The 18,114-nt window shown below is 48.8% G+C and overlaps 1 protein-coding gene across 1 annotated transcript in view; it reads right to left on the bottom strand.

Moving 5' to 3' along the window:
• Positions 1 to 18,114, bottom strand: part of GRIK4 (glutamate ionotropic receptor kainate type subunit 4) — a 218,513-nt gene that overhangs the window by 56,775 nt on the left and 143,624 nt on the right. Inside the window, exons 4-7 of the mRNA XM_067310109.1 lie at positions 17,920 to 18,017; positions 14,272 to 14,437; positions 8,315 to 8,493; positions 4,052 to 4,105 (exon numbers count right to left, since the gene is read on the bottom strand). Coding sequence (XP_067166210.1) covers positions 4,052 to 4,105; positions 8,315 to 8,493; positions 14,272 to 14,437; positions 17,920 to 18,017 — 497 coding nt within the window. The remainder of the gene's footprint in view (positions 1 to 4,051; positions 4,106 to 8,314; positions 8,494 to 14,271; positions 14,438 to 17,919; positions 18,018 to 18,114) is intronic.

Below are 18,114 nucleotides of genomic sequence, written 5' to 3'. Positions count from 1 at the left end.
CAACAACACCTCCGCACAATATTGTTGGGGAACTAAACTAAATCCAATGAATAGACTGTCTGACTCAAAGCACTAGTAAAACTCCTTTACACCTTCCTCCTTACAGTAATAATTTTAATTGTTTCAATTATTTCCATCTAATCTCCTTGATAGATGTTTTGAAATTTAAACCCAGCCCAAGGTCCACACGTTATATTAAAAAAAGAAAAAGAAAAAAAAGCAGACAAAGACAAGCAGCTACAGAGAATTAACAAAGCTACAAAATTAATTCTAGCACAGGATTTTGGACGCATCCAACATCACTCCTGCTCTGCATTGCTGATAATTTCAAGAATTTCCAGTACTAGGGGAAAGAATATTTTTCAATTCACAACAGACTGACTATAATGCCCTATTTATGCATTTTCCTTATTAGTATTATTATAAATCAAATTAGTCAACATGGCCTCAAGTTTTACCTCCTCTTCTCTCAAATATTACCTAGTTCTTTTTCTCAGCTAAACAAATTGCTCTCCTCCTGCGTTATTTGCCGGGGGTGAGGACTGCGTGCCGCGCAGGAGGGAGCATGCCACCTCCCTGCTGCGAGACGCGCGGCGACGCAGCACCGGAGGAGCTCAGCGTTCCCGGGAGGGCGACAGGGACAGGGCAACGCGCTCGTCCCAGCAGGGCGCGGTCCAACCCACCCGCAGGGCAGCAGCCCACCACGGTGCCAGCATTTGCCATGAATCACCAGGAAACTGCAGCCCTTCCAAATGGGTAAGTCCCAAAGCAAGGGAACGTCACCATGTGAAGATGCCAGCAAGGGATGTGGGTCAAATTCAGACTTCCTGCGAGGGGAATGGAGACAGAAGGGTGCCGACTGCCCAAGAGCACCCAAAACAGCAATGATGGGCACAGGGAAGAAAAACACCACACAACAGCTCCGCTCCGTGAGTTTCCTTAGGACTCCTGGAAAATCTGTTGAGCTTCTGTCACTAACAAGAAGGGTCCCCTGAGCTGGCTGAAGGAGGCTGATAATGAATTCACACGCAGCAAATTAGCCGTGGTTATTTTTACACCAGGCTGCGCGCCTCTGCCTCGGCTCAGGCGGAAACGCTCTGGGAGCCGAGGACTTCCTCGCTTGCTCCCACAGTCTTCCCCCAAAGGCTGCCACCTGCTCTCGTGCACCCTTCCGCCTCCCCGCTGAACTGCGGGGCGAGTAACAGCTACGGGATCTGCCATCTCCAGGCTTTCCACGGAGGAGCCGGCCACCCCGAGCCTCTCCGCCCGCAGAGCAGCGCCAGGGGAGCTGCAGCAACTTGCCTCCATCCAACGCTCTGCAGAGGAGGGAGCTGGGAGACGTAACTAGCTATCGGTTGGGATACGCTTATTAAATAAAATTAATGCCAGGACACAGAGAGAGAATTCCCATCTACTGCCTGAGGGCAGGTGTTTAATGCAGCATTTTATCCCCTTTTCTCTTCTTTCTGGCCTGACATATTTTACCATCTCCAAGTAGTTTAATGCTATACAGACTGTCTATTTCCCTTCTGATGGGTTCTGCCTCCATCTAAAGCCAGCTTTTTGCTTGCTCCCCTCGACAGCAGTTCACTATGATTTTATCTTTTCTATTAGGCAGTGATTGCAAAACCTCAGAGGGTTCATTAGGAGCTTGATAATCCCTCCAGATTTATTAGTCTAAATTGCTCACTCCCATCTCTCATCCCCATTTAAATATTACTAATTTCCTTAACCATCTCTTCCATCTGCCCAGGTTTTGCCCGATGTCACCTTTCCTCTTTTACGATCCCTGTCAAAAATCTGGTTCGTTTTGCTGAGGGCTGGTCTTTTGGACAAAGCAGTAAAATAAATCAGGGTAAACAGATTTATCTCCTGTGAGAGTATCCACCAAGTTCATTTCTTTCTAACCTGCCTCACAATTGCAGTACAGGGTTTCAAAGAAAAATTTCAGCTCTTGACCCACATACAAATGCTAATCAAACCCATGCTCAAAACCAGGACCAGGGTGGGGTACCTTAATTTTTAGTTATTTCTGCTGTGGGAGCACCATCCACGAACATGGACTTCATTGTGCTAGGGGATGTGCAGATGGAGATCTCTCACTATTTGCATTATAGCAACATTGACAAGTCCAAATTATGAATTGGGGCCCCCAAATCATAAGGCTAAGAAAAAAATTAGTATCTTGGTTGTGTGACGGACAAAGTGGGAGAGAGGTCCTCTCTCTCCTAAACACAGTGGGGCATGGGAGGTAGGAACCTGGAGTCAGCTGGAAGAGGCTGTGTTTGGGAAGGGCTCAGGCGGGCACTCTCTGCTTGCTGGGATTAGGAAATATTCTGAATAGTTCAAGATTTTGACCAGGAACCAAGGGGGACAGTCACTGTCATTTACCAGGTCTGTAAGCAGCACAGCCACAGTCTCATTTGGGCCTGGGACAGGAGATGAGAAATGATAAAGCAGCAACAACTGCCTTAACACAAGCAACCTTAAAACAGGAGATCTTCACATCCCGAGAGCTTAGCTCTACCCTCCCAGTGCCCATCACTGGCTCACCCCCTCCAGCTATTTCCCCTCCTTTTACTTCCCTGACAGGTGCCAATCATTTCTGTGGGAAAAAGGAGGACCAGCGAGCTACGTCTCGCTGGATTGATATCGAGCAAGGTTAGGACCTATGGATTGCATGCTGAGCAGGAACCTGAATGCTATTAGCTCAGGTAGAAAGCTTGTGAGTAGCATTTTTCTCTTGCTGACATCTCCTTTGAATATCCCTTTTTCCTTTCTGTCTCCCAACTGCTCTCCGGGCTTTCAACCTCTCCGTTTCACTTCTCTCCCTTTCTCTTCTCCACTAAAGCTCTCCTTCCTACACGTTTGGCTCCATCCGTTCCCGTCTGTCTCCCACCCAAACACAAAGCGTGATTCAGCTCTCGGCTTTCCTGGCACACACACACACAGGCATAAATATTAATAGAAATTAGAGAATATGAGTATCATTTGGGGTTGGAAGGCACCTCCACTTAATCATCCAGTCCGTCCTGCCACACTCAGGTTTCTATCATCCCTACAGCAGCATTAATCGGTAGGTATCTGGTCTCCCCAGGGGTAGCATTTCCCTCATTCCACTTGGCAGCCTGCTCAAGAGCTTTGTAGCTGCTGCGGCAAGAGAAGTTTTCCTAATGTTTATTCTGGGCTTCCCCCTGCTGCTGCCTAAGCCCATTACTCCTTGTTTAGCACAGTACTCAGGGATTTAAGCACACGATCCCCCCATTAATGTTATTAGTAGCTATAAAACTAAATCACCAGGGGCCGTGTTGAAAAGATACACCCTGCTCTGCCTGTCGCATTCGTGGTATCATCCCTTCAGTGTCTCACGCAGCCGCCAGCCGCTCTCCACGGCGCAGCAGCAAGGCGCTCGCCTCCTGGCCCTCTGCGCCCGGGCAGCAGCACCGCCTGCCCTCCTCCCAGCGCCGGGAAGGGGCTCCGCTGCAGACAGCCTCAGCGCAAACCAGGCGAGCCCGACCCGAGCCAACAGCCCTGTCCTCAGGGGGCTTCGGGTCAGAGCCTGGAGCCGGGCCCTGGCTGCAAACAGCAGGTCCAAGAGGGCAGGACCTGGTGGCTTCACCTCCTCTCTTGCACACTTTCACAGCCCAGCTTGGTCAGGGAAGGCAGGAGGAAGATGTTGCAGCAAGAGCACAGCTCTCAGTTAGCAATCGCCTGCCCCTGCTGCGGGTCTCCAAGAGCCCACACAACTCATCACATGGGCTCAGAAAATCCGTTCTGCAATCACGTCTACGAATCCTGCCTTTGGCGATGGCACAGCATCGCTGCTGCCACACACCAGGTTGCCCTCACCTCCTGAAGGCCAGGGCAAGACTCTTCTGAACTGATGTCCAGGTCTGCAGAGGGACTCTCCGCCTTGGCCTCCCCCCCCAGCCCACGGCCTGCACCCTGCCAGCATGTGGCTCTGCCCACTGCTCGCACAGGCCGGGGAGATCAGCTGCCATTAACGTGACTCTACACACGCACGGGAGAAGAGCCGAGAAAAACGTCTTACCAGATTAGTGAAGATATACGTGTAATAGGCAGACGCCATTCCCAGTTCAGCTGCCTGTGAAGGAGAGGAAAGGAGATTAGACTAGAGACTGACAATCTTCGATCTTGATTCCCACAAGGCAGAGACTGGGCCACATTTGCTTTTTCATCCTTATCACAACGTACAAATGCTGCTGTCTTCTTACAAGCAGGGAAGGGTGGGACACAGCAACACAATTTGACCTGTGAAATTAAAGTCCCAGGAACCAATTTTTCAGCAGGACTGAACCTACCTCTGAAGTCTCCTCCCTGCGACAGTACTGACAAAGCACCTGCACAGGAAGCAGAGCTGCACGGTACAGAAAAATAGCACAGCAGTGCCCTGAACTTGCACTTCCAGACCCTTACGCTGAGCTCGTCTAACCCTGCGGCACATTTCACAACAACCATCACAACTGCTGCATTTGGCCCCAGTTAGCAGGTGCATCCAGCCACAGAGAACGTGCAAGGAAGAAGCCCACTAGAAGTAAAAGCTTTTGGTACCCCTAACAGCAATGGCTCGTCCAGACACCGACAAGGTGAGGCAGCTTCCTAAAGCGCCAGCCTGAGGGGAAAGTGGTCTCCAGAGCCCCTTGGGGTGAAGAGCTCCAGCTTTAATATGTGTTGTGAGGAAAGTGAGGTTGGATGAGGGTTGCTTGTTTGTTGATTGGTATAATTTTGTCTCCTCTTCAAATATCAAATTCTTTGCAAACATACTGAAGGAAAGCACTGGTCAAAAGAGCTCAGCGCTTGTCTCCCTTCCCTGCAAACACTGGGAATGCAGGGAGCAAGGAGGAAGGAGCTCTTCTGGAGTTACAGGAAAGGGATGGTCATCCCAGCAGTGGGTTTCCCACATTTATCAGTCAAATGGGGGCTCCAGTCCTGCAAATTGATTAGCATGAATGAAACCAAGAACTCAGTTCTCCAGAATTTAGACAGGGTTTTGATGGCCACAGAAATAGAAAGGAAGAGGGTAAAAGTGCATAGAGATGCAAAAAGAAGGATGGTTTAAGCAAACAGATTTTTCTGAGAGATGATCTGCTCTGGAGACCAAAGACCAGATCATTGAAGTTTTTTCCAAAATCCGGAATTCTCAGTCCACAAGGAGTTGGTTGTGGGAACAGATGCTCAGGAAAGTGGGGGATTAATCTGCAAATCTTTCTGAAATCAGGAGCCTGTGTTTCATTGCCAAGCACAGCTGGCCTCAAATCATGCTTCTGGACCTCGGCAGAGAGGACTGCAGATCACCTCAGACCGTTTAGAGGCATCGGAGGCAGGAGGGAGGGACCAAGGGGAGCATCTCTCTCTCTTTCTTCTCTCTTTCAATCTCCTGCACTAGCTGGAGTATAGCGGCAACAGAAGGTGAGTGAAGGAAACAGATATAGAAAAAAGGAGGCTTAGATGGCACCTTTACCTATTCCTGCATACTCTACTTGACCTATTTCCCTACAATTAAATGTGGCGGGCGCTGCACTGGATGGACACGTTACTTTCAGAGGGGCTCTGCAAGCATTTCCGCTCCTCCCCAGCCAGCTGCCACACGTCCCCTCGGTGACGCACCTCTCAACCACACTGCAGAGGACGGCTTTGCCCATTCCTCTGCTTCCATCAGTTGCATGTAACGTTAATTAACAAAGTAAATGGACAGCATCTGCTACACTAGTCATAGCTGAGATGGTACAGCCTGCAGAAAGGAAGAAAAGGGCCACTATAGGTTTGCAAGGACCTTTGCCCAACAAGGGGGAGAACCGGTGAGGACAAAATAAGAGGGGGGGAGTGAGAGATGAGCAGTGACAACAGCACTTACCCCGTGCCATGCACGGCGTTATCCAAATGCTCATGGCCGATGCAGCTCTGCGATCGGCGAGGTCGCTGTGCCGGCCACACCTTGGAGGGAGCCGGACGCGGGCAGCGTGGCAAGCTTCGGCTGCCCCGTGCCCACAGAGCTGCACGGCCCTCCTGACGTGCATTGCTGTCATCCCCCTTGCGCAGGCGGCAAGATGGAAACAGCAAAACGATTCGATCAGAAATGCACGGCGACTCCAAGGGGGAGCGAGCGAGCAGGCTAGCGAGGAGCCTCCGCAGCCTCCCAACAGCCAGCTTTCCAGGCTGCCGCCTCACCTCTAAACCCCCACGCGATAAAATCCGGCACCCAGGTCCCTCCCTTCTCCCTTCCTGGGGACAGCAATAATGTCAGCTCTCCCTCTGACCTACTTTGAAGTCAGTGCCTTTGATTTCAAGGGCAGAAAATCAAAGCGAGCAACAAAGCGTCTTTCTCCGTCCATCGCTCCCAGGCACTTCACACACCTGCTGGCAGGTGGGAAGCCAGGACAGACTGGTAATCTGGGAAGCAACCATGTATCTCGAGACCATATGTGGAGGGTGAGAGATGAGAAACTGCCATTTCCCTCATTGTCCAAGGCCAGGAAAAGTCTGCTAAGGCAGGTTTGACCAAAGGCACCTTCAAATCAATGGCATATTTTCCTTACCTTTCCTTGCCCAACCTTTGGGCTGGGGCTGAGGACTTGCCAGACACGACCTCACCCCCCTGCTCTGCTTGCCTCTCTATAAAGAAAATACTTTCTGGGTTCTCCAGGTGCAAGAATTTCCTAGATAATAAGCTTATTATTTATTTGCTGCCCCTTGCAATCCTTTAGGCAGGAAGATTACATTAAATTTTCCAGACCTGCTGAAAAATCTTGGCAATCTTTGACATCCTTATCAGTCGTGACACCAGCGCACTTGAGAGCGGGGAAGGGAGACCGCGTGTGCCGAAAGAGCCGCTGCTGCGCGACTGTAGCAAGTCACTATGGCAACAGACAGAGGGGACAACCCGCTATTAACTCAGAAACCAAAAATAAAATAAAATTAAAATTAAAAAAAAGAAAATTGTTGGGGAGGGCCAAAAACCTGCCAATCACCCCAGCAAGATCCCGCTCTCCAATTTCTTCACGTTTCACCTGGTTCAGAGCCCTACGGGCCCTCGCAAAGGTCCGGCAGCGTGTGCCGGCAGATGGGGACCCGGCCGGCAGCCCGGGGCCCGTGAGAGGCCCCTGCCGGACCTCGGCCTCGGGCCAGGGTCCAGCACCGCCACAGGGGCCAGGGGCGCTCGCTGCGCCGGCGCTCGCCGCTGCCCAGGTCCCGGGGTGTGCTGTGCCTTCACGACTGAAATTCTCCTACTGTTCCTTGACATCTGCCACACAGCAGTCTTTTTCCTATACTGAAAACTGGCTGGGAGCTTTCAGAAGAACCACGTTTTTCCCCCCAAAGCAGCAGGTTTGGGTTTTGTCCTCCCAAGGAACCGCTGGTTTGCACAACTTTCCATCAGCATCCGCGCTCCCTGCCCCCAGAGAACACCCTTGGAACGTGATGAAATGCCTCACTGATTTTGGCATTTTCAGACAGAACATTTGCATTTCTACCTTGAAATAACTGCTCATTTAGAAATATAAAATTACATGCAGTGGAAAAAAAAAGAACCACTCTAATGGTTTCTGCTGGCAGTCAGCAGGGCTGAATTTGATACATGTCAGGGCCTTTGAATGACTGACTCCCTGATAGCGCATCCAGGACACTGCGCAATGCATGCAACAGCAGCCATCCCACACCACGGGGCGACTCCACCTCCTCGGTCCTGCCTTGATGCAGCAAAGAACTTCTTGTTCCTTCCAGGATATGGGAAACTATACACAACTTCAGGCTCCATCTGGAGCCGCTGCTCAGTTTTGAAGGGCTATCTAAACAAATGCTAAAAACTGTGGCAAGAGACCATTTAAAAATCAACATGACTAAAATAAAATCTCAGTTAATAAGACAATAAAAAGGGAACCACAAAGTTAGAAATGTACTTCAGGGGAAAAAAACAAAACAAAACAAAAAAACCAAAACCAAACCCTACTGCACTGATTGACTAATTTCCAAGTGCTAAGCAGCCTTCCACTTCCACTCCAGTCTGATGGCAACTGGAACCACAGGCCTGCAACACTTTTAGAAATCAAATATATCAGCTCAGAGCAATTATACCATTCCTTCTATAGATACAGTCCAGGAAGAGAGCAAATTATTTTCCCCAGAAACTCCATCAGTGGCAACTCCTCTCCCAGCAGAGATCACGTCCAGCGTTGCAGCAGGAATTTTTACACTCTAATATCATATAATACCTGCAAGAGTATGCTCATATACCCACACGGTACCTCATTCAACAAAAGCAGCAGCATTTACAAATGCAACACTTAAAAACACTTACCTTCTGCAAAATGGTATGAGACATGGAGGCGTTGGCATGTACAATGATAGTAGCTGTTTTGTCATCTCTGATTTCTTTTAGGAGGGGGGTAGGGTCCCGGCTGTCATCTAGCATCCGGACTGAGAGAGTATCCTTGGAAATGAGGAACTGGCGAAGCAACTTCTCTAGGTTTAAAAGGCCTTAAAATGAAAGGGGAAATAAAACAGACATTTTTTAAATTGCATGCTTGGTTCAAAGAACATCTCTCCAGTGACCTGTGATCACCCTGGCAGGAACCAGTCCTGCACTAGTTCTGTGCCTGCATGCTAAAATGCAAGGAATTTGTGGTCACAGGTCAGGCTCATTCCTTGGGTCAGCAGGGGACAGGAAAAGATGGATCTTCTCCAGTTGTTCTGCAGCTACCCAAAAAAGTAGCCTTGAAGACCCCTTGGGAAGAGATAAGATTGCTGATACAAATTCCCTCAGGACTGCACAATTCAGGCATGTTTTCCGTTATCTAATGGCACATGGGGGAGTTTTTCCTGGTTATTACTGGTTGCTAGAAGATGATTCTTCCTTGTAAACTTTTGCATTACTAACTCCCAAACTAAGTGCTTCTGCGAGGCACAGTCTGATACCTCCGAAGATCCTGGAGCACTGTGATAGGGAGATGTTCGTTTCCCAGGATGCATGTCCCTGGGGATGAAAAGCTCTGCAGCGTGTCAGATGAAGCAGAAATCATTGTAAGAAAACAAAAATAGCTATACATAAAAATAGCAATGCAACTGTGAGTATAGTCCTAGCACAGTGCAGACTTAATTAAGGACTGAGGATTCCTAGAGAAAACCCTTAAGCCCACAATAAAACAAACAAACAGAAGTATGTTTGGTGCTTCTTCTATCCAGCTGCTTATTTTCATGTAAGAAATAATCCCTTCTGTCAAATTTGATTGATCAAACAGGCCCCCAGATTTAATCATTAGCGAGATGCAGACAGCTACATGGTCACACACATCTTGCTCCTATAGGAAGACAGCTCAAAAAGGAAGGGAAAAGTTGAACCGAAGGAAATCAAAATAGTGAAGAGCAAAAGAACAGAACTGAGAATAATCAAGGCCCGGCTGCTGGAAGAACAAAAAAAGTCTTCATTTCGAGCCAGAGCTCTGCTCTTAACCTAAACATAGCTTTGACTGTATTAAACAGTTCATTCTCCCAGAAGGTCAGGGGATGGGGAAGCGATACAATGCAGCGAGATTAGAGTTAGAGTGCTGCTTTCAAGGACTCCTAGCACTTCACAAAGGTAACAAAGCAACGCATTAAAAGGGATACATCCTAGATGAGGAGCCTCTTATTCACAGTGAAGAGTTTCTCAGCAAGCCAAGCTTGCACTGAGCTCTTTACAATGCATTGCCTCTTACCTTTCCCCCTTTCCACAGGTAGGAACTCAGCAGGGAACCACGAAAACAGCCATAACCAGGGCTTCTCTGGATCACACAGACTACTTCATCTTTCTCAGTGGCGGGTCAATTTGCTCTGTGTGGAGGACACATGGCCTAGACCCTACTTTAACACTTTTCTTGGTGCTAGCTCAAGTGAACTGTAAGTTTTGCCTAAGCCCTCCATTTGATTCTGTGGGTTTTATTTTCACCTTCTTCCACAACCTACATGGGATCAGAAAGGTTGCTGTGAATAACAGTACTGTGAATAACAAACTTAGTTAGGGCTCAACCCCGCAAACTGTGCTGCTGCAAAACTGCAGAAGATTTTAAGAACACTGTACTAACTTTATTCAATGAAAGTCTTGGACAAAAAAAAAAAAAAAAGGGAATTTACCCAGCTTTTTCACAGTGGTCTAAATTTCATGGCATTTTGCACTGTACTTAAGAAGTGGACATTTGGGAAGGTGGGAGCAAAGCTAGACACGGCTCCCCAAGTACTCATTACCAAACCTGAACTGATTTTAAGTCAGTGATGAGGGCTGAACAGACCTGCCCCACTAACCAATGCCAGAACGCATCATTAGAGCTGGCACTAAAATCCACGGACTGAAGTCCCCAAGAATATCACCGAACATAAAATGTTTCTGTCCTTGGAGAGCATTCTCAGGCAAACATCATGGTGAAACATGAGCTGTCATTAGGGACTGCTTGCACCGCAGTAGTTATGGAGGCACTGCCAAAGATCATGGCCCCATGTTGCTCAGCTTTGCATGACACCAAGTAAAAGTGAAAGCCATGCTATCTTGCAGGCCAGCCTGTTTGAAGGGGAAATGCAGATTTACACCATGATTTGGCTTTTGAGGGGACAGATATTCATACTTAAGGGGTGGAGGGTGGGGGGGTGGGCAGTTTTCAGCTATCCCCTTTAAAAGGTACTGTTTCCAGTTATTTTCAGTCTTGCAAAAATAAAATTAGATCCTGCTCCTTAATTCGACAGGCTGCCTGCCTCAGTGTGCGTTAATGATGCAGACTGGAAAGCACTCCCTAGGCCAGCTGCTGAGAGTTGTGTGATTCGCATCGGCCCTTCAGTTTCTGCTCCTTTGATTAACGCCCCCTTCCCATTTTTCTCTCTGCTGGTTACCTCTCCAGCCCCTTTGCCAGCTTTTCCTCCACTCCCACATCCCCAGGTAAGAGAGCCGCCGTGGCCTCGGCATTAAAGGCGGCAGAGCCCAACTGGTAAGTCTCTAAACCGCATCGGGCACAGCGAGGAGGAAGAATGGCCAGGGAAAGAAAGCAAGCCTTTCATCTCCTCTCCTCTAGCTGGATGAAATTATCATTCCCCAGCACTTTAGATCCTACCTGTAGCCTCATCAGGCCTCCTGCTCGCAACTCCTCTTGTCACGTGGAGGGAAGACTCTACTAGGCAAAGAGACTCCCTTTTGTTCTGACGACAAGGGCATGCGAGACGCTGCTGCTGCTTTGCAGGCCCAACACGAGCAGGGGCTTGCAGACCCCTCCTGGCAACTCCGAAGTACTAAGTGAGGACGACCGTGTGTGGAGAGGCTGGATTAGGCCCAGCCTGTCTGTACAGCTGCAGCCTCTGCTGCCGGGTGGATGCAGAGGAGATGCCCAAGCAGGGGTATCCACAGCCCACACAGGCAGCCACAGGTCCGCTGGGGACCACAAGTATGCACAGAGGTAGGTCAGTGGTTAGAGCTGACCTATGGGAAGTCCTCACCTTGCTTCGTGGTCATCCCCGGTCATTGCTCTTCCCCGCGTGGCTACTGGAGCGAGGGAGACAGGCTCCTTCTCCCCAGGTGTTGCTGGTGGAGGCCCAGAGGCCCAGCGGTTCTGTTTATGGCTGCATGGGGTTTTCCCTGCTGCAACTCCTTCACCCTAATGGTCCCTTCTGCTTTGGTGCAGCGTAAGGAACCAGACAGCCCAGCAGGATGAGATGCCACTTTCCTAAGGTTCCTGATTACCTTGTTCAGTAGCAGCAAGTCCAGGAGCAGAATTAGTGAATGCCATCAACTACCCCCATTCTTACACCCAACAGGATTGCCTCAAACATCTCCCTGTGGCACTAGGGAACCATGAGCTTTTTGACTCAGTCCCTTGATCTCTAGTCCCAAATACTGGACTTTATTCCCCCCCACCACCAATTGGAGTGAGACAGCTGTTTACAGAGGAGCTCTTAAGATGTTTATCCATCTCAGTACTTGTCTGTATTGCCTTTTCTTGTCAAGAATTTCATACAAATGCACAAAGTGTTTCATGTTAGGACTTCAGAGCACTTCATAAACTAGTTAATTATTCCACACCGCAGAGAAACTGAGTCACATAATCTTATTCTGTTCAGCATTGCATTACATTTATGCTGGCCTAACTCCATTGACTTCGGGGGTCATTTTCTGCTTCTACCAGAAGAAATGACAATCAGTGCACAGAGGAAGGATATGACTTCTACCAGGGACAGTATGAGCCTGATGGGATAGGACCCAGGAGTCCCATCAAGCAGCCTTCTACTTAAAACAAAACAGCTATGACTTTCTCTCCTGGGATCTAAATAATAACATCCTTCAAAACAGGATTTCTTCACTCATGAAGACAGTTCATATGCTCCCCTGATTTGTCTTCAGAAAACCTCCCGAAAGCCCAGAGTGCCTCCACTTAGCTGTTTAAGGGCTATGCTTAATAGCACTGCTTGTCCTAAGGGAAAATGAGGGCTTGCGCTCCTGCAAGAAGCTGGATTGTGCCTTTCCTGCGCTCCATGACAGCCTGAGAGCACGCTGCACTACAATCCTTGCTCAGGTAAGGCCCTTACCGAGCATAAAGAACAGGATGCACTGGCACGAAAGGCACCTAACCCTCTCTTTCCCTGGGTCTGGGAAAGACCCAGGTTGCACAGCACATCCTAGACACTGAGCTATCCAGGAATACCAGAGTGAAACAAACTGGATCGATTCAATTAAAAGGATGTTAGTTTAATGCAAACAATTTGGTTCCCAAGATTTTTGATCCAGCTAAATGAAGAATCAAATTAATACCCCGCTGCATTCAATGGAAGGCACCTGCATGTTTCAGCGTGCAACTGGGGAGGAGGGCAGGGGTCTACAGAGATGAGATGATGTGTATGTGTGCTCCGTGCCTGGCAGCAGCGTGAGGGCAGAACTGTGAGCATGCTGCACTGCAGGTGAGAAAACCCAATTATCTATCCTCCTCCTATCTATCTACTTTTTTTTCTTTAAGGTTAAGGTTACACAATGAAAAATACCAGTACTGAAAGTAACGTAGGAACATTTGCATGATTTTGATTGCATCATTTTGGGCCAGGTCCTCCTGTTAGGGTACATCTGAGCATACCTATTGAAGTCAATTCCCTGATTTGTATCAGCTGAGGCTGTGGTCTCCCCAGGGTGCATAAAGCAAAATGAAAACTCAAGAACACTCTTATTCCTCTGTCTCTGTGCAGGAGTCAACCACAATGCTCTGTGTTACTAGCACAGCAGGCAATGTGAGTAGGAAGGATGCTGCCTTTCCTATGTATCTGGACCCACGGTCAGAGGCTGGAGGTGGCATGTGCTGCTAAGCTATTGCCAGTGTCCCCAGAGCTTATGCTGGATCCATGTGCTTTTACAAAGTCCCTGATCTAGGCTTCTTTGTATGGTCCACTTTAGTCCTAATGAATTTGACTATGGGATAATAAAAGCAAAATAGCTGGTGTGTAGTAACCACACTTATCTACATGCTGACTATAAAAAAAACCAAAACAAAACAGAAAAAAACCCCACACACCAACAAAAAACAACAGAACAGCAGCAACAAAAAACTTTCCTCTCTCCAAGCACTATGATGCAGAGCCTGCTCCTGCCATTTTAGAAGAGTTATGCAGAGAAGAATATGGTCTTGCCGAGGTGAACGCTCCAGCATCCAGATGCACAATTACCAGCAGATGTATGGCTGCAGAGCCCAAGAGGGTGTGCAATGTATCAACTATTAATCAAGTCCTGCATTTAGGCCACAAATTGCATGTGAGTTTGGGAAAGACACATTTCAAAAAAAAGGGATACTTGCCTAAAATAACCTCCAGAAAAACGCTTAAACCTTTTTTTTCTTCCCCATTTCAAAAACCAATCTGTGCAAGCAAAACACGCTTCAGATTGTCAAACAGAAGGCAGGCAGTCTCTCCCCATCCCCTTTCCACCTCTCACAAACACCAGGAACACCTCCATGTGGCAACAAGGTGAAAACCTGCCCTGCAGGTCTCCGCTGTTTCAGGCTGCTCCGCCTGAATAGCAGCCTGCCTCCGACAGAAGGGACCCGGCTGTTAGGAACCAGGGAAATGAACACCCTGGTAGGCAGCAGGAGGGAGCGCTGGTCTCCAGCTATCAAACACTGCCTGTTCAGGGAGGGTTTCACTGCTGCCAGTGGGACGGGCAGGACCTTCTCCACAGCAGGAGGAACCAAACACGCAGAGGGAGATGAAACAGAAGGTACCTGGGAGCAGGGGGACGCTGAACCCAGCCTGGGAATTACTTACATTCAGCTTTGGCACAGATGAGGCAGGCAGTGGTGCAGTTAAAGAAATTCAGGATTCCTGCCACGGCCACGCTTATGTCGGTGTTGCTGGGGTGCAGATTCAGTGTGGTGAACCGCTGGAACTGCAGCTTGAGGAACTCCTCTGGCGCCACTTTGAAGTGAGGAACCTAAGTGGGGAGGAGGGGAGAGAAAATATAATTAAAGAGGAAAAAGAAATAAAAACAAGTAAATCTACCATAAAGGACCTTTGGTGTGAAATGCTCAGCAGGCAGAAAGTGAAATATCCCAATAAAACTGCAGAAGAATCACCGGAGTGAAGAGAGGAGGGTGGGTTTTGTGCAATAGCAGAAGAAAATAATTATCACAGCAACAAGAAGCCACGGGAAGAAGCGGATCAGGAAGAGTCTTGCTGAGCCACTCAGAGAAAGGCAACGGGGGCTGTGATTACAGCACAGGAAATCATTTCGGATGAGTTCAACGTAATTACCTTGGGTACTAATTGTAGCCAGGCCCACACTTGATTTTGGGCTTGCTGCCTCAGTAAATAGGGAGGATGCTTTGCAGGCAGGCAGACGGTTACACCGCCCATGTTGGAGACCCCCGGATTGTTGCTGTTGGGATCCCAGCTAGACAGGCGACGTGCTGCAAATCCGCCTGTGCCAGCGGTACCAGTGTGTCGTCAGATAATTAGGAGAGATGAAGGGAAGAACAAGATGACCCTGCGCTGGTAAGGCTCAGGAGAGAGAAACAGATGCAGCAGCCAGAAGCCTTGGGTTTTTTTGATCAGCAGAGAGGTAACAGGTGGCCATAAGGCAGGCAAGCTCCAACGGGACCATAAACGCAAGTCCTAATAATACCACGTTTGCCGTTAATAAATCAGAGCAGGAGGCAGGAGTGGGATGCTGTTTCCCAGGGAATACAGACAAGCTGGAGCATAGAAGCCCTGCTGAGGGACAGCCTGAGGGCTTCCTCCAAGACAGCTCCACTGCATACCTGGGCACACAGCGTACAGGGAACTGGCGGGCAAGGAGATCAAGCAAAGATGACGGGGGGTTGGCCAAACAAGGAAAAGGAATATTGTTTTCCTTTTGCTGAGTGAATTATTTGGAAGAAACAGAAGACAGAGAAAGGGAAACACCTGCTTCTGCTTCATTAGAGGAACGTCAAGTCGTCTTCTCTTCCATTATCAGTCCTTCCAGAAGCCATCACCCCACGCCTCCCATCTCTCCCCTCTTGCGAAAGGCTGTTAGTAGGCTGTGATGGCTGCTTTGCTGACAGCATAAGCTGTTTGGTTAGTAATAGGCAAGTTAAAGAGTAATAAGCTGCTATCTGCCTTGATTTCACTCTGCAGTCCTCATCCAGAGCTTTATTAACAGGAAGGGAAGCAGACTGTAAGCAAAAGGCAAATTCCTTTAACTAAAGCAGACAGGACAGCTACAGTACAAGCTTGCTGATCATCCTCAAAGCCAGATAGAGACCGAGGCTTGCAGCAACCACTGCTAACAGAGAAGAGGGGCATGCAGACAGCAGTGAACAGCCCCCATGTCTGGAGCTGCTGCCATCCCCTCAGGCCAGCTCCAAGCCACGGAGCCGACAGCAGCCAGGCACAGAGCTCACATTCAACCTGGACGACACAGGCGCTGGGATTCCTCCTCCCTTCCAAGAGCTCTGCCCCAGAGCAACACCCCTATCAGACAGGAGGGAAGGACAATCTTTGGACCAACTCAGGAGATACAGGTTCATTTCCCAGTTTTACCACAGGCTCCTTGTGAACCTCAGGCCAGTCACTCCATCCTCTTGTGCCTCAGTCGAAAAACGTGGATACTCTTTAAGTGATGGATGTCTGCAAGCACAATGTCTCTGTGTTGCTGTATAACATTTAACACAATGGCACCAACTGATGCTACTGTGACATAAATCACAGGGAGTTACCGCAGGTTTACACCTCTAGGAGGGCAGATGGGCTCAAGCTCAAGAATCAAATACCTAAAAAGTGCACTAGAATTCACCTTTCATTTCAGAAAAAATGAAGAGACTGATGAGATCAGAGACACAGACTGCATATGAATTTCAGGGGAAACACACTTGCAATCTGTTATTGCAGAGTTGTCTTTGCCTGCGACGGAGCGCATGTCTGGGACATTTAACTGGAGAAAGCACTACAAAACACACTCAAGAGACCCATCCTGCTATAGCCAAGAGCACTAGGTCTAAAAGATCGCTTCCATCTCTTTAACGCCGGTGGTTCTCAGGGAACAAAGAACAGCACTCATTTGCGAATGCAAGCTATTTACAGCGCTCACTTCCAGACACTCCCCCCCGTTTGGAGGCTTCAGAGAGTCCACTAAATGGCTGAGAGATGTTATCTCGCTTTAAAGGGATGAAGTATGAGAAGAGAACTCAATTTCTTTTTCCCAGAGCAGAGCTAGATCAGTGTAAGATGGTTCAAGGCTTATAAAATATTAAATCAGGCACACAGTCTGGACACAGACAAAGAGGGTTTGCATAGACGGAACAGCACCAGGCAGAAAAGGGAGTGTCGCTTTCCAGGGGGACTGTACACAAGGTCACGGCACAGCCAGGAACTTGGACTGGGATTTGCATCTGCCAGGGCAAGCAGAGGTTTCTGCACCTGCCCGGCAATGGGGAGATGGTTCAGCATTGGCGTTGCATGCGAGGATAGCTGAAGCAAAAGGTGATGCAGGTGAAAACAAAAAGGAGGGAGACAGAAATGAGAGAGACACAGAAAAGGGAAGAAGCTGCAAAAATGTAGGCATTAAAGGAATTTCAGAAGTTTGGACCAAACTATCAATTCTGAAATGATCATTACAAGCCACAACGGATCACGGGAAGGACGATATATCAGAGATGACAACTACAGTGAGCAGAGTTCAGTCCTCCACTTTGCCAAAGACGTCCTGGAGTACCACAGGAAGGTCACTTTCCCTGTCTGTAATGAAGTCATCAGTGCTCTGCCTTGCAGCTGTGACACGAGGACAGAATACACTGGGGACCATGTGGCACTCGGAGGTCATCCAAGGAGGGTTTGGGGAGCACGAATGGAAAGTGGGAGGTGTGCACATATAGAAATTATGACAGAAAAGTAAAATAGCAGATTTGAATGAGACATGCAACAGGCAGACCCAGGACCAGGGGAAGGCAGCTGTCACTGCAGCGAGCTGCGAGACCGTAGCTGGACCACGGCATAGGAGCAATAGTCTCAAGATGAGACCCAAAGGTGCAGAAAGCCTGTCCCAGTGGGATCTGCACAGAAGGTATTGCTGCTCGGTGTAGTGGTAAATTAAAAACCTAATCCAGGCTTACTAAATCACCAGCAAAATGCAGAGTTCCTAGGGAATCCAGGCAACGCCCAGCAGACAGTGTGAAAGCACTGCTGCGATCGCAGCCCGCTCGAGAGTGCCTTCCTTTTGAAGGAAAAGGTGTGGAAAGCTGGGGATGCAGGGAACGAGGTCGGGGTCTCTGCAGTGCCCCCAGGCGACTCGGCTCCCTCCCCAGACCTGCAGGGAGGGACGAGTCTCTGCCCCTGCATTACCCCCTCCCTGCTCCCTCTCGGCTCAAGGGCTTTGGTGCCCACCATCAGTCAACACGACGGCACAGAATTACTCCAACACGGGACATTTCCACTTACCTCTTTCTCCCCACAGATATTGCTGATGATAGAGCTCGAAGCTGGACTTGAGGAAGGTCCTAGGACACCTACCACCCCTTTTGGAAGAATCTGGCACACTGTGGGCACCAGAGAGAGGAAACATGTATTAGATGAGATGTCTTTATCCTCAATTTTCCAGTTGGCAACACTATCTACAGTACCTACCTTACAAAG

Source organism: Apteryx mantelli, chromosome 23 (genome assembly GCF_036417845.1).
Source record: "Apteryx mantelli isolate bAptMan1 chromosome 23, bAptMan1.hap1, whole genome shotgun sequence".
Classification (NCBI taxonomy): domain Eukaryota; kingdom Metazoa; phylum Chordata; class Aves; order Apterygiformes; family Apterygidae; genus Apteryx; species Apteryx mantelli.
This window is presented reverse-complemented; position numbering and strand designations above follow the sequence as displayed.